Genomic DNA, 12,682 nt, shown 5'->3' with positions numbered 1-12,682 from the left:
TTACTTTATATAAATAAATATATACAAATAAATAAATAAATAAAATAATTAAATATTTTAATAAATAATAAAATCATAATAACAAATTAAAAATATTATTAAAACAAATTACATTTACTTCTTGTTTTGTAGCAAAAAAAAAAAAAAAGATAATCCTAATCGTGATTTCAATTATTACCAAAATAATCATGATTAACTCTTTCCATCAACAAATGCTATCGCTGGAAATTCCCGTTTAAAGAAAAAAAATGTTTATCTTAGCAACAATGTTCCTTCTAAGATGTGCACGTGAGCATTTGCACACTTCTATCAGCCTCTCAATGACCAGCGCCGTATTTAAAAAAAAAATAATTCAAACATGGAACCTACCAAAAGAAGGATTAGAGTCTCTTCTTTAATCTTTAATTCCTCAAAAAATTAAATATATATTTCTATCTGTTTCCGTTTTGCATCAATTAGCATTAGAATATAGCTAAGTCTCATCATTCACATTCCTAGTGAAAACAATGACAAAAAGATCTTGTTGCAACATGGCCCTGGCTGATCTCTTATACTCTGCTCCCACCTGCTGGCCGTTTTTTGTAATAACGACCATTGCTTTAAGCCACCTCTTCATGTCAGAAGATGCATCAAAGCCTTCTGTCTGTATGCTCTTGCATTAAAAAAAAAAAAAGTTTTTGGGAGGGAAGAACAAAGTATTTAAGAAATGTTTTTGGGATTGAATTAGTTAATATTTTCTTCATAATCGAGCAGTCCTGATAAAAAGTATAATTTTTTCGATAAAATTCTTCTAAGTACACATCTGCAGAGATGCTAATACTCCTTGCAGACTCTCTGACAATGAGAGCGCCACTGCCACCTACTGTAATGGATGTACAATTACATTTTATTCTTGTATGGCAATAATGAATCAATAAACAAACAAACCAACAAACAAATAAATAAATAATGTGTTCCCCGGGGTTAAATATGCCTCCCCCAGACTCATTAGCGAAAAAATGGTTTCAAGGAATTTTTTAAGTCATCTTAAAAAAAAAAAAAAAAGAATAATAGATTGGTTGACAACTACTCAAGCAGAATAAATCAGCAAATCGCCGAAATGAAGATAAAAGGCGGCCAAATCTGTGAGTGGGCCAGACCGGAGAAATGCGGAAAGTTACAGGTGAGCATGAGTGCAAGGACGTTGATGAGTGTCTTAAGATGATTCAAGGGAAACAGATTAGGCGATGGAGCGCTGTGGCAGATCGTTAGTCAGGAGTGTCTGGAGCAAAGACAAATGAAGTGCCAGTGGGGTAGTCAGACAGAAGGAAGCGACGCTCGGAGGAAATAAGAGCGAACAAAACAGAGAAAGGAGAGCCAACAGAAAGATGGCAACAGTTAAGAATAGGCTCATTGATGCTACCAAGTCAAAGACACGCAGGGGAGTAATAACATGACCTAAAACTCACTTTAGATTCATAACAGAATTACCTGCACTTAATATGCATGTATTAACATTGGATTATCTACTACAATCCATGCATATTTAATCTAACATGCCCTTCTTAAGGACATCATGCATTCATCACTGGTTGTCTTTATACGGCATGATTCATCATTTACAACTACAGCTTTTTGAAGTGAATTTAATCCTCATACATTATAAATACATGATATGCCTGAACTGGAGAAAGCTGCACTTGCAATAGTTGAGGCCTGAAAAGACGATTGTAATAGATTTCTATTAACTGTCAAGTAAAAATCACAAGTATATAAGAAAAATACTCATGTACACAATACTACTATGTACCTGATAACATTATAAAACAAAATACACATTAAAAAAGTATACCAGCTAGTAAACATTCATGTTCAAGGTACTTTCTGCAGGTGAGGTTTCTTTATAAGCAAATAGTTGCAAAATCTCCCATCTTTAACTGTCTGCGTAAATAATGCATAATAAAACTAATATAGTACAACAATAAATTCTCTCCACCAGAAGATTATAATCTTGAGGTTTTATTGAGTCTGTTTAAGAGAAGTGCTGATTAATTCCCTGAGCGTTTTTGAGGCTATAAATTGAGACGCTATCTTGTCTTGGCGAATCAGCCTTAGATCCTATTATAAACTGCCTAAAAGGGAGTTTGCGTGAAAAGATAGGGCTTCCATATCAGTGTGTTCTGTTAAGGTTAGAGGCCATAGGCTCTAAGTGAGGAAGCACATACCGCTGTCATAGTGAAAGGGAAGCCAGAAATAAAGCAACTAAATTAGAGTCCCAGTAGGCTCATTTACTGCTCTGACCTTTGCACCTTATATGTTCGCTCGTCGTACTGTAAAAACAGCCGATTTATTGCAGTGGCAGGGACAGTTGTTGGTTGTTTTGAGCTGTTAGGAAATCACCAACGTGGACTGAATGAGTCTATCAAAGAAGCCATGAAAGTTTGGCGGAAATACAGCTAATACTGTCTGACGTCCATTATATTTGGCCGACTTTCATATAAAATTTTGCCATTGAAAATAACTACATTTGGAATATTTTTCCCCCCAATTGAATGTTAAACTGTGAATGTAAGTGTGAATACTGAAGTTGTTTGTTTACATGTACCATGACTCTGGGCCGGGTGTCCCCCATCTCTTTAAAAACCGCAATATTGTGCAGTGTTTGGCTGTAACAAGACAAGCCAAGGGGACAAAGTCTCACCTCACCATTTAGCAAGGCTAATTTTTAATCAAGGCAAAAATACTATTTTGGTGTTCACGAAGTTCAGTATTCTTCAATAAATCTCAATTTTTTGATAAATGACTGCAATGTTTTCTTTTCATTGTACCATTTAAAATAAATAAAAAAATCACAACACCGGGTGAAATTGTTCGACTGTTTCTGTGAACACAAGGAACTTAGCTTTAGCAACATTAGCATGCTAGTGAAACAACCTTTAGCCCAACAATGAAAACATTCAATGTTGTATGGTTGCATAATCCGCCTTCGTCAACATTTACAAATATGTTGTTTCTAATGAATAAACATTGTGACCTGGTGGTAATATTTTTATTAAAACAATAATAAACCTTAAATGCTATTGATGTACAGTAGGCCTATGTGCGAAATATACCCCAAAGCTATTGACCCATCCATCCATCCATCCATCCATCCTCCTCAAAAGGGTCGACTAGGGAGACTCGATCTTGTGTCCTCAGCACTGTGAGGCGAACGTGCTAACCAATCAACCACCGTGCCAAGCTATTGTACCCATCGTACAAATTTAAAGATTTAACCAATTACAGACATTACAGACAGTTGCTATTAACTGATTAGATCTATATGGTTTATCTTTAAACCTAGCTGCCAAATTTCAACCTCTAAAATGGCAGAAAAGCAAACTTGGTCAAAATTCAGACAGTAGGCTACAAATGTTGGAGCATTCCATCTTCAAGGTAGCACATTTGTTGCAGCTGCAATGTTGCCTGTACTTTTGCGTCTCAGTAAGTATAATGCATAAGCTTTAGAGATGAGTCACTAAGGGGACACTGGCGCTTCCCCGCGTCTCCATTATGTCTCGGACTGCCTGGGAGAGAGCGATGTAGGGGGATTATTTATGTGTCGAAACAAAAGCCAGAGGAGTGACAAAAGAAGTGAATACTTCTCAGGCTGTGAAAGAATGTCAAAAGATGGACGCAGCCTACTTGTAGTGAGCTATAAATTAGCCTGAAGTGAATCGTCTCTGTGGTACTATTATGAAAAAAGTGATTTGAACCCCTATACGACAATTCAACTTTATGATGATTAGCTTTTACTTTGATGGAAATAGGAGGACTTTAGAAGTCCACCTCTGTACCTACACTAATGCACCTGAGAGGACTAATTATTGCAGTTAAAGTCTACTGTGTGGACCTTTTCTAGTTCCATAAAAATACAGTACATGTTTGTTCCCAAGCTACAAAAACAGTCTCTTTCAGGTAACCACCCATGGAGTTTTAACTCCCCTAAAGCTAATGGTTGGATAAAAACATATGACTAAACTTGCATGGATTCATCTTTAACCTTTAAGATTTTAGCTTCTGATCTAGAGATGAGGCTCAAGCTTGACTTATTCAGCTCTTTACCTGCACCTGTCACTTCACTGGAAGAGTGCTGGGACCACAAACGATGAGCAATACTCAAGACAAAGCATTGTTTTCAAAAGAAATGAACCAAATTTTGCAGCACAATGCAGACAGATGCATATGGATGTACAAAGCTAATGTTCACTTGGATATTAACAAAAATATAAAGGTTCAAGGCAGTTGAAGGAACATTTTAACCATGTTGTGACCAGAAAAATACTATTCTAAGACATTAGAAAAGAAAGAAATGAACCACATGGTTGAAGTGCTACAATTATGATTGTTTAACTCCCAAGTGGTACAATATCTTAGAAACAAATTAGATGTCAGAATCAGGCCTCTGGACACAAACATGACAGACAGAGTGACAGAGTGAGAGAGAGAGAGAGGGAGAGAGAGAGAGAGAGAGAGAGAGAGAGAGAGAGAGAGAGAGAGAGAGAGAGAGAGAGAGAGAGAGAGAGAGAGAGAGAGAGAGAGAGAGAGAGAGAGAGAGAGAGAGAGAGAGAGAGAGAGAGAGAGAGAGAGAAACAAGACCTGCGGTAAATAAAAAAAAAAAAAAATGAATAAAGCGAATAGCATTAAACACGGTACATTAAAGGTGCACTAAGCAGTAAATACAGAATTGGATTGCAGACAGAAGTAAGTGGAGTGGAAACAAGGTTACTTTCATATCAACTGATACTCGCTGAGTGAGTCCAGGTCAACTAAATGGTAAATGTAATGTTGAGCACGTTAATCATTTATTCATTATTCCCGACTTGAGCTGTGTGTTTTAAATTGTAATTGTCACGGTTTGTCACCTAACCTTGAAAATATATAGGACTTTCCACCGAACTAATTATTGCATTGCTCTTAATATAAAGTAAAATTTCTCATTGTTTTTCTTAAACTCTAAATGTATCAATAATAAAAATATTTCACTACATAACATCTATAGTGACCCATCTCATGGGAACTTTTTGTCATTGTCCTGAAATTCCTTATTTGAGCAACAGGACTGAAAGTACTGAAGTTAAGTTTTTAGAATAAAATTAACAAATACATAAAATACAGCCAAATGATATTTAGAAAAATGAACTTTAACGGAAAAAGCAATAGCGAGAGCAACAAATATGTAGAAAAAAATCTAAAGGTTTTAAATGAGCATATTTCATGTTGGAATGATAATTTGAGGAAATGTATGTATTAAATATGCAATAGCAGACACGTTGCAAAAAATAAAGTAAATTTTAGTGCACATTTATACATTGCATTTCCAGAGAGAAAATGGCACCGATTTGGTGCATATGAAAGTCAAGAAATTGCATATGGGCAGCAAAAAAAACCCCCCAAAAAACCTGAAGTGTAAATTCATCTAAAATGCATCGAATTAAGCGCAGACCTCTGCCAAGGCTGCCTGAACCCATTTTTACTATAAGTGGAAGTCATGTCCACAGTCCCCAAGAAATCCCTTACTAGTGTAAATGATAGAAAACTTCATCAAAAACTGGCTCTCTCCCAAAATTTTCTCCTTGCCTCACGCAAAACTCCACCACAAAGTTTAGTGGAAAGTTGAGATGCTGCAACCGATGTAAGCAAAGAGGCAAATGAGGCGAGGAAGGCAGAGAAAGAATAGAGGAAAGTCATTGTCAACACTCAGCATATTGCTTATTTTCAATCATATGAAATTTGACTTTGCATAATGAGGCCATGCTGTCATATATCTGTTCAGCTCCTGTCGACTTAACATCCATCCAATTATTGATGTAAACAAGGAATAACAAAAAAATCTACTTTGTTGCAAGTCTACAGCATCAAAGTGGTGTTGTATACGTATTTATTCAGTTGAACCAGAATCTTTAGTCCAACACAATCCATTCTTGGATGCAGGAGGGCTTTCAGCATATTTTTCAGGATTATGCACCATCAGAGGCATACAACTACATTTTATGTATCGAAAAGCAAAGAACAGCTCTTGTATGGCTTACCAGAGAGGTGAAAATGTACGTGTAGTAGACTGACAGCATTCCCAGCTCTGATGCCTGCACACAAAAAACAAAAGCGAGGAAGCAGGGAGGAAAAACGTAAGTACGTGTTATATCATAAGCACAAATTCAATGTTTGGAGTCTGAACGGAAGCTGTTGAGACAAACTGGGAAGTCGAGAGAGAGTGAAGGATATGAAGGGGTGAGAGGTCAGTGAACTCGCGCTCCACTCGGCGGCACACTGATCAAATCCCACTCTTGATAAGAACAGACATTTATCTGACTGCGGCTCCGGGGGGAGCAATTAAATTTCGGAGGTGAATTAGTATGCTGCACGACAAGTGTCTGACAATTTGATTAAATCAAAGTCACAGCAGAGTGCGACCGTGAAGGAGATGGTGAACTTTTCTGAATTGCTGTCATTATCAAAAATAGGTATTGGCACACAGTACGCACCTTGAACGGGTCACTATTTTCCACAACTGGCAACCATGACCTTGAAAAACTTTCACTTGGACTACATTACCATCACATTCACCCCCCCAAAAAGAGTAATTGTTTGGAGTGGCCATAGTAATGAAATAATCAATTCTTATTGATTACTGTAATCCTTTCTTGAAGCAATTAAAACAAAATAGAGTGCACTATTTGGCTGCAACCAGCACAGGTGCTGCTAATTCTGTCCTAAGTTTGCTGTTTAAAGTACAACAGATCATTCAGAGCGTGATTGTCCCTTAAAAACGATGAATCAATTACTTGATTGTTAAGCACTTGGTTGACTGTGTGGAACTGATTGCTGATTAGTCACGTCACAAAGTAAATGAGGCACAATGGCGCACATTACTTTGGTGTAACTAGCAGAGGTGCTGTTGAGTCAACAGTGTTGACTCAATCTCAACTATCTGCTATCTCAACTTGCACACTATGGCTCAACTCCTCCAAGCAGAATTCAGATTCTCCACTTCAAAAAAAATACAAATAAATCATCTTCATTGTCATGTAAATTCAGTCCATTCCCTAGTTTGGAGGCAGCAAAAATCTTTGAATATTCATCTTGAATAGTTAGTAGGAGCATAAATAATAAAACAGAAAAAGTTCAGTTTAAATCACACAAGAAACATTTAAGGCGAAACTTAAATTAATTGGGTGTTTAACAGACATTGCACAACATAAAGAAGATAAAGCTAAAGGAACATTAATTGTGAATTGGGTGTTTTACCAATCCTTTACCAAGGTTGTATACACCGCTGACTGCCTCTTATAGTGAGTTGACTATCTTTACTACTTGACGTCTTTGCAGCTGTTCTCTGACTGAATGAGATTACATTCAGCCCGCTAACACAACTGACCTAAATCGCTCGGAATGCGAAAAGCTCACAGAGGCTGGACCTTTGTCCGTTGAGGCTTGGTTGTAGGATGTACACGAGACAAGATGGGCGCTCTTATCATCATCTGAGCCTGGCCAAAAAAAAAAAAAGGTCGGTGTGAAGCTTTGATATGTTTTGCTCCCCACTTGAGAGTTGGGATTGCTAGCTTTTCAACACTCTTGTCTACATGTCGTCTCTTGACATGCACATCGAATTAAGCGCATATATATATATATATATATATATATATATATATATATCTTAGTGGGCAATTCAACAGCTGTAAATAAGCATGCACCCACCATTATTATTATTATTATTATTATTATTATTATTATTATTATTATTTTATTTTTTTTTATTTTTTTTTGCGCTCTGTCCCGGCAGCTATCGGAACCTGCCCTGTGACGTTTACCTTGGGCTGGTTACGCATTGTAACATTGTAAATATACCGCTAGAAAGCAATGCCAAGCAACGTGACTGCAATGCCAACCCCAAAATATGGTCCGGCATTTGTGACCCGTCACGTTTGACCCACCCTCTGTCAACTGCTCTTTGCCTCACACCCATCCAGTGTTGTCCACTGCGGCCTGAAATGTGATTGCCGTGGTCGCCGAGATTATAATGGCAACACACAGAGGCATGAAAAAGACATTTCTGTCCAGCTTGTCCATGTGTAACATATGAACATATCTGCCTACTGGTTGGCACATTTCTATTTATATCTTTTGTTGGTAATTTTAATTATAGACCATCATCATACCAACCTAATATTTTTTTTCTATTCTTGACAATGAATGTTCTGATTCCTTGCTCCCATTTTTACAGTCATGACTGTAAATGTCTTGGCCATGTCTACCGATACTTGTCGGGGATCTGAATGGCTGATGATGAGAAAGAAGGTGGAGTGAAAGGGTTAGAAAGCCGGCGAGAAGCAAGACGACCCACTGCGGGCTCCCACTGCTCTTTGGCCCAGGGTTGTCAGGGTTGCTATGGTGACCAAATGACCGCTGATAGCAGCCTGAATGCTTGATTGAGGAGAAGACTTCGGCGGGGTAGAGCAAATAAGAATAGAACGAAATGCCGCCTCCCTCAACTCCATTATGCATCCACTTGACGTCACCTTCAATTTGGCCATCCATCTATCTATTGTCTTGCAGAAATAATGAGGTGTGTATTAATTACGGCAGGGCCATACGCCGCTGCCAAACATCCTCGCTTCCCCAGATTCTACTATCAATGCCATCGAGCCTCTTACAGACATTAATCTCCAATCAGGTGAAGCGGCATCATTTTAAGTGTCCGAGGTGTTAATAATGTACTGAAAGGTTAATCATCAGCATGTGCTGGAGAGGAGAAAGCACATAAGGATCATATTGTTCTGTTGGAGACAAAGTGTCGTGCTTGCTAATGGCGCCATAAAAATGTTCCTCCCTAACAAAATGGGCTTTATGGGTTTGCATATCATAGCTATAGTTATGAACTAATCTCAGGTTGCTTTTAGGATGGACTGAGATGCGCAAAGTTGTTTTTACTCATTGGAAAACAGACAGAGGAGGAAATAATTGATACATGCTTGTTTGAGGCTAGACTATGACACAATTCAGATGTTTCACTCCTAAGTGGGATAATTCATGTCTGTATGGTGGTTTAAGGGCAATGGATGTTCAAAAATCAGAACAGTGATAATACAGTAGGTCACAAACTCCGATTCCGGCAGTAAATCATAAATGGCCGTAGACCTGCAGTGTAAATCAAGCCTTCAGATATGATCATACATTTGCATATCTAAAGTCATTCCAATTAGTATAGTTTTGATTGTTTCATCCTCTGCTACACTCTTCAGATCATCACAGTGAAATCGGTGGGCAAATCTCATCACGGCTTGTGCAAGACTTGGCTAAATCTCGTGTTTTTGTGAGCGTAAACATTTAGAGCATGTCATTGCAGAAGCGGAGCTGCATTTTGTCTGTGTCAAGAAAAAAACGAAAAATGTAGTTGTCATATGCGTTTTTCTGCTACAAAATACCTCAGAAGCACAACTGACTCACCTTTTCCACTCCACTGGATTTGACTATAACTACAAGCTTTAGTTGTACTGCTTGCATGAAAATCAGTGGGGAAGCTATCACATATTTTTATGCCTCAAAAAGTATTGCATCTTTAATGGGAATGAATAGTTGGTTTTATAAATCATCTGACATGTATCATGTATCATTTAATTTGTGGTGGATGATGAAACATGGGCTGAAATTATATTTTATGCTGTCTACAGTATTTTTCTGTATGAAATAGCATCTCACTTTTTTTTTTTTTATTATAGTTATTCTTTATGACAGAGCCTCAAATCTGCTGCCTTTATTTTTGGACGACTGTAGACTGATGTTGCTGTGCTTTTTAAAGATGTGCCCTCAGCCCAAAGTGCAACAATTTATCTTCCTTGTGATTCAAGACAGCAAATGGATTATGGAAGTGAAAAAAAAACCATTTGACTCTTTTTTTTGTATTTTCTTCACTCTCTCCTTTGTCCCCTGTGGGAAATATAATATATATCTCAACAAATCAGAATTGAACCAACCAACTATTTTTTCAAGTTAAAAAAAATATTCTCTACATATTGAATTACTTTTATCCTTGAACATTTCTCGCCTTCAGCATTTATCAGTCCTCTGGGATTCTCGTTATATTTCTATCGTGCCTGCAACACTCACCCGTTCCAGAATGATATGGGACATGGTGGCGTTGGCGTCGACGATGATGGTGGCGGTCTTGTCGTCTCGTATCTCCTTCAGGAGCGGGGTCGGGTCCTTGCTGTCGTCAAGCATACGCACTGACAGGGTCTCCTTGGAGATGAGGAACTGCCTGAGGAGCTGCTCCAGGTTCAATAAGCCTGAGACGCGCACAAACACACACAGTGGATTACTTTTAATGAAGTGAAGACTCACAATTAGACTTGAGTTGGTTTAACACAGATAACCTTTAACAAAAGTTGGGGGTCGGGGGGGAGTTGTAGAAGAGTCAGAGGGGTGCGTCGAAACTATTAATGACATGACGACGACCTTACAAGTCACTCGATTGTCCGAAAGATATGTTTAAAAAAAAAATTAAGCAATTTTCCCATGCAGAACAAAAGCTTGATTAGCTTAAAGCACTCTGACTGCTGTCTCCAACACAAAAGCCTTTGAGCAACTAGCCTTCTTCTCATTACTGCGGTAATACATTGTTTTGATTCCAGTAAGGTAAGAGGGATTTGCACTAATTAAAACATAGCCAACATAATCAAAAGGCTCCTGGCAGCAGTTAACAAGTCACTTGGCAGCCATATATTTAGCAGAGACCCTCAGAGGTTATTTGGCTAATTTCCAATATAGGTAGAAGCAAAACTGAACTGGGATCATTAGCGAGCGTGGACCTCGACAAATTAGCATGAAAGTTACCTTGGCATCTTGGCAGGGCTCATGCGTGTGCAGGATAATATTTCATATAACCGTATGAAACACCAACAGTTGTATTTTGTTGAATGAAGTGCAGTGTGGTGCATGGTGGTGCATTCCTACGGCGTTAATGCAAAAAAAAAAAACAAAACAAAACATTCCTACGGCATTAATGCGAAAAAACAAAAAACATTATTTATTTACTTTTGCTGGAAATTTCATTAAAAATTAATTGTGCGAATGTGCGTACTATACCATACATATATACAGGGAAAATGGGGGGGGGGGGGGGGGGGGGGTGAATGGGGGTTTGGGGGGTAATAAGTAAAATATAATGTATTTGTCAGACTCTTCCATTAACACTTCCAATTCTACACTAAAACAGTTAGGTCAAAAGTAACCCAATTATGGGTCAAAAATGGACCGATCCACTTTATTTGCTAATTTGACCCAACTTTCTGGGTAGTTTTATATAAGATGACCCAATTTTGTTTGACCCAAGTATAAGACCTAAGCAATATTTATGAGTTGTTTTACACAAAAAGACCCATTTATTTACTCAAAGTTGGGTCAAATAGACCCAAGTAGAGCATCGGTGCATTTGTGAAACATAGTTGGGCTATCCATCCATCCATTTCCTTGACCGCTTACTCCTCACAAGGGTCGCAGGGGTGCTGGAGCCTATCCCATCTGGCTTAGGGCAGTAGGCGGGGTACACCCTGAACTGGTCGCCAGCCAATCACAAGGCACACGGAGACAAACAACCATCCACACTCACAGTCACACCTAAGGACAATTCAGAGCGTTCAATTAACCTGCCAAGCATGTCTTTGGAATGTGGGAGGAGACCAAAGTATCCGTAGAAGACCCACACAGGCACGGGGAGAACATGCAAACGCCACCCAGGAAGGCCGAAGCCTGGACTCGAACCGGAGTCCTCAGAACTGGGAGGCGGACATAATAACCACTCACTACCGTGCCACCTGTCGTTGAGTTATTTTTGACCCAACTGTTTTTAGAGTGCATCACTTTTAACTTGGTGTTCCTTGTAAAATCCACCAAGGCTACATGCAGCTCAAAACCCTGCTTTTAAAATGGCGGTCTCCACCAGTTTTACACCTGTTGCCAGTCTGTTCACGTAAATGATTTCATTCTCTACCTCAATGCACTTACAAATCAGCAACACAATATCCATCCATCCATTTTCTGAACCGTTTACTCCTCACAAGAGTCGCGGGGGGTGCTGAAGCCTATCTCATCTGGCAATGGGCAGTAGGCGGGGTACACCCTGAACTGGTCGCCAGCCAATCGCAGAGCAATACAATATTCTTGCCTTAAACTAGTAATTCTTTCAATGATTTAATAAATGTGCAAAATCATGTCCATTGGCAGCCAAAGCACATTAATTCCCCGGCATCATGCCTAACAGCGTGAGTAATGCCTTCCTGCCGGCATGGCAGTATATTATGGCAAGCGTTTGTTTTGCTGTATGTGGCCGCCCATGACATGGGACCTCCTCTCCCCTGCCTTGAACCTGTCATTCCAGCTCCCTCTGTAGTACGACACAGAGCATCTTTGATGAGCTTGAAATAGCTTCCACTAAATCAGCCTCCTTGTCCGCCTGCCTCGCATCCGAGCCTGCGCAGCGGCTCATGGGGACATCAAGTACAATTTCACGTCCATTTTATGACATCAGACGGTGAACTGTGTCTGACGTGGCTGTATACAAATATAGTGACACGCAGGGAAGTTCACGCTCTCATCAGGGTTCTGGTTGAAAGGCATTCAAAGAGGTGTTTTTCCAACACTAGGGTGACAATCTTCTTGTTTGTTG

General features: G+C 39.0%; 1 protein-coding gene across 7 annotated transcripts in view; it reads right to left on the bottom strand.

Moving 5' to 3' along the window:
- Window positions 1-12,682, bottom strand: part of grik4 (glutamate receptor, ionotropic, kainate 4) — a 301,922-nt gene that overhangs the window by 84,260 nt on the left and 204,980 nt on the right. For all 7 annotated transcript variants that reach the window (XR_013287896.1, XR_013287897.1, XM_077541047.1 and 4 more), the window contains 2 exons: window positions 10,126-10,304; window positions 6,051-6,104 (listed from right to left, as the gene is read on the bottom strand). Coding sequence is in view for 5 of the 7 variants with exons in the window: in XM_077541047.1 (XP_077397173.1) it covers window positions 6,051-6,104; window positions 10,126-10,304 (233 nt within the window). In the remaining 2 variants the exon portion in view is untranslated. The remainder of the gene's footprint in view (window positions 1-6,050; window positions 6,105-10,125; window positions 10,305-12,682) is intronic.

Source organism: Festucalex cinctus, chromosome 13 (assembly GCF_051991245.1).
Source record: "Festucalex cinctus isolate MCC-2025b chromosome 13, RoL_Fcin_1.0, whole genome shotgun sequence".
Taxonomy (NCBI): domain Eukaryota; kingdom Metazoa; phylum Chordata; class Actinopteri; order Syngnathiformes; family Syngnathidae; genus Festucalex; species Festucalex cinctus.
Note: the sequence above shows the minus strand (reverse complement) of the source record. Positions and strands in the feature narration are given on the sequence as shown.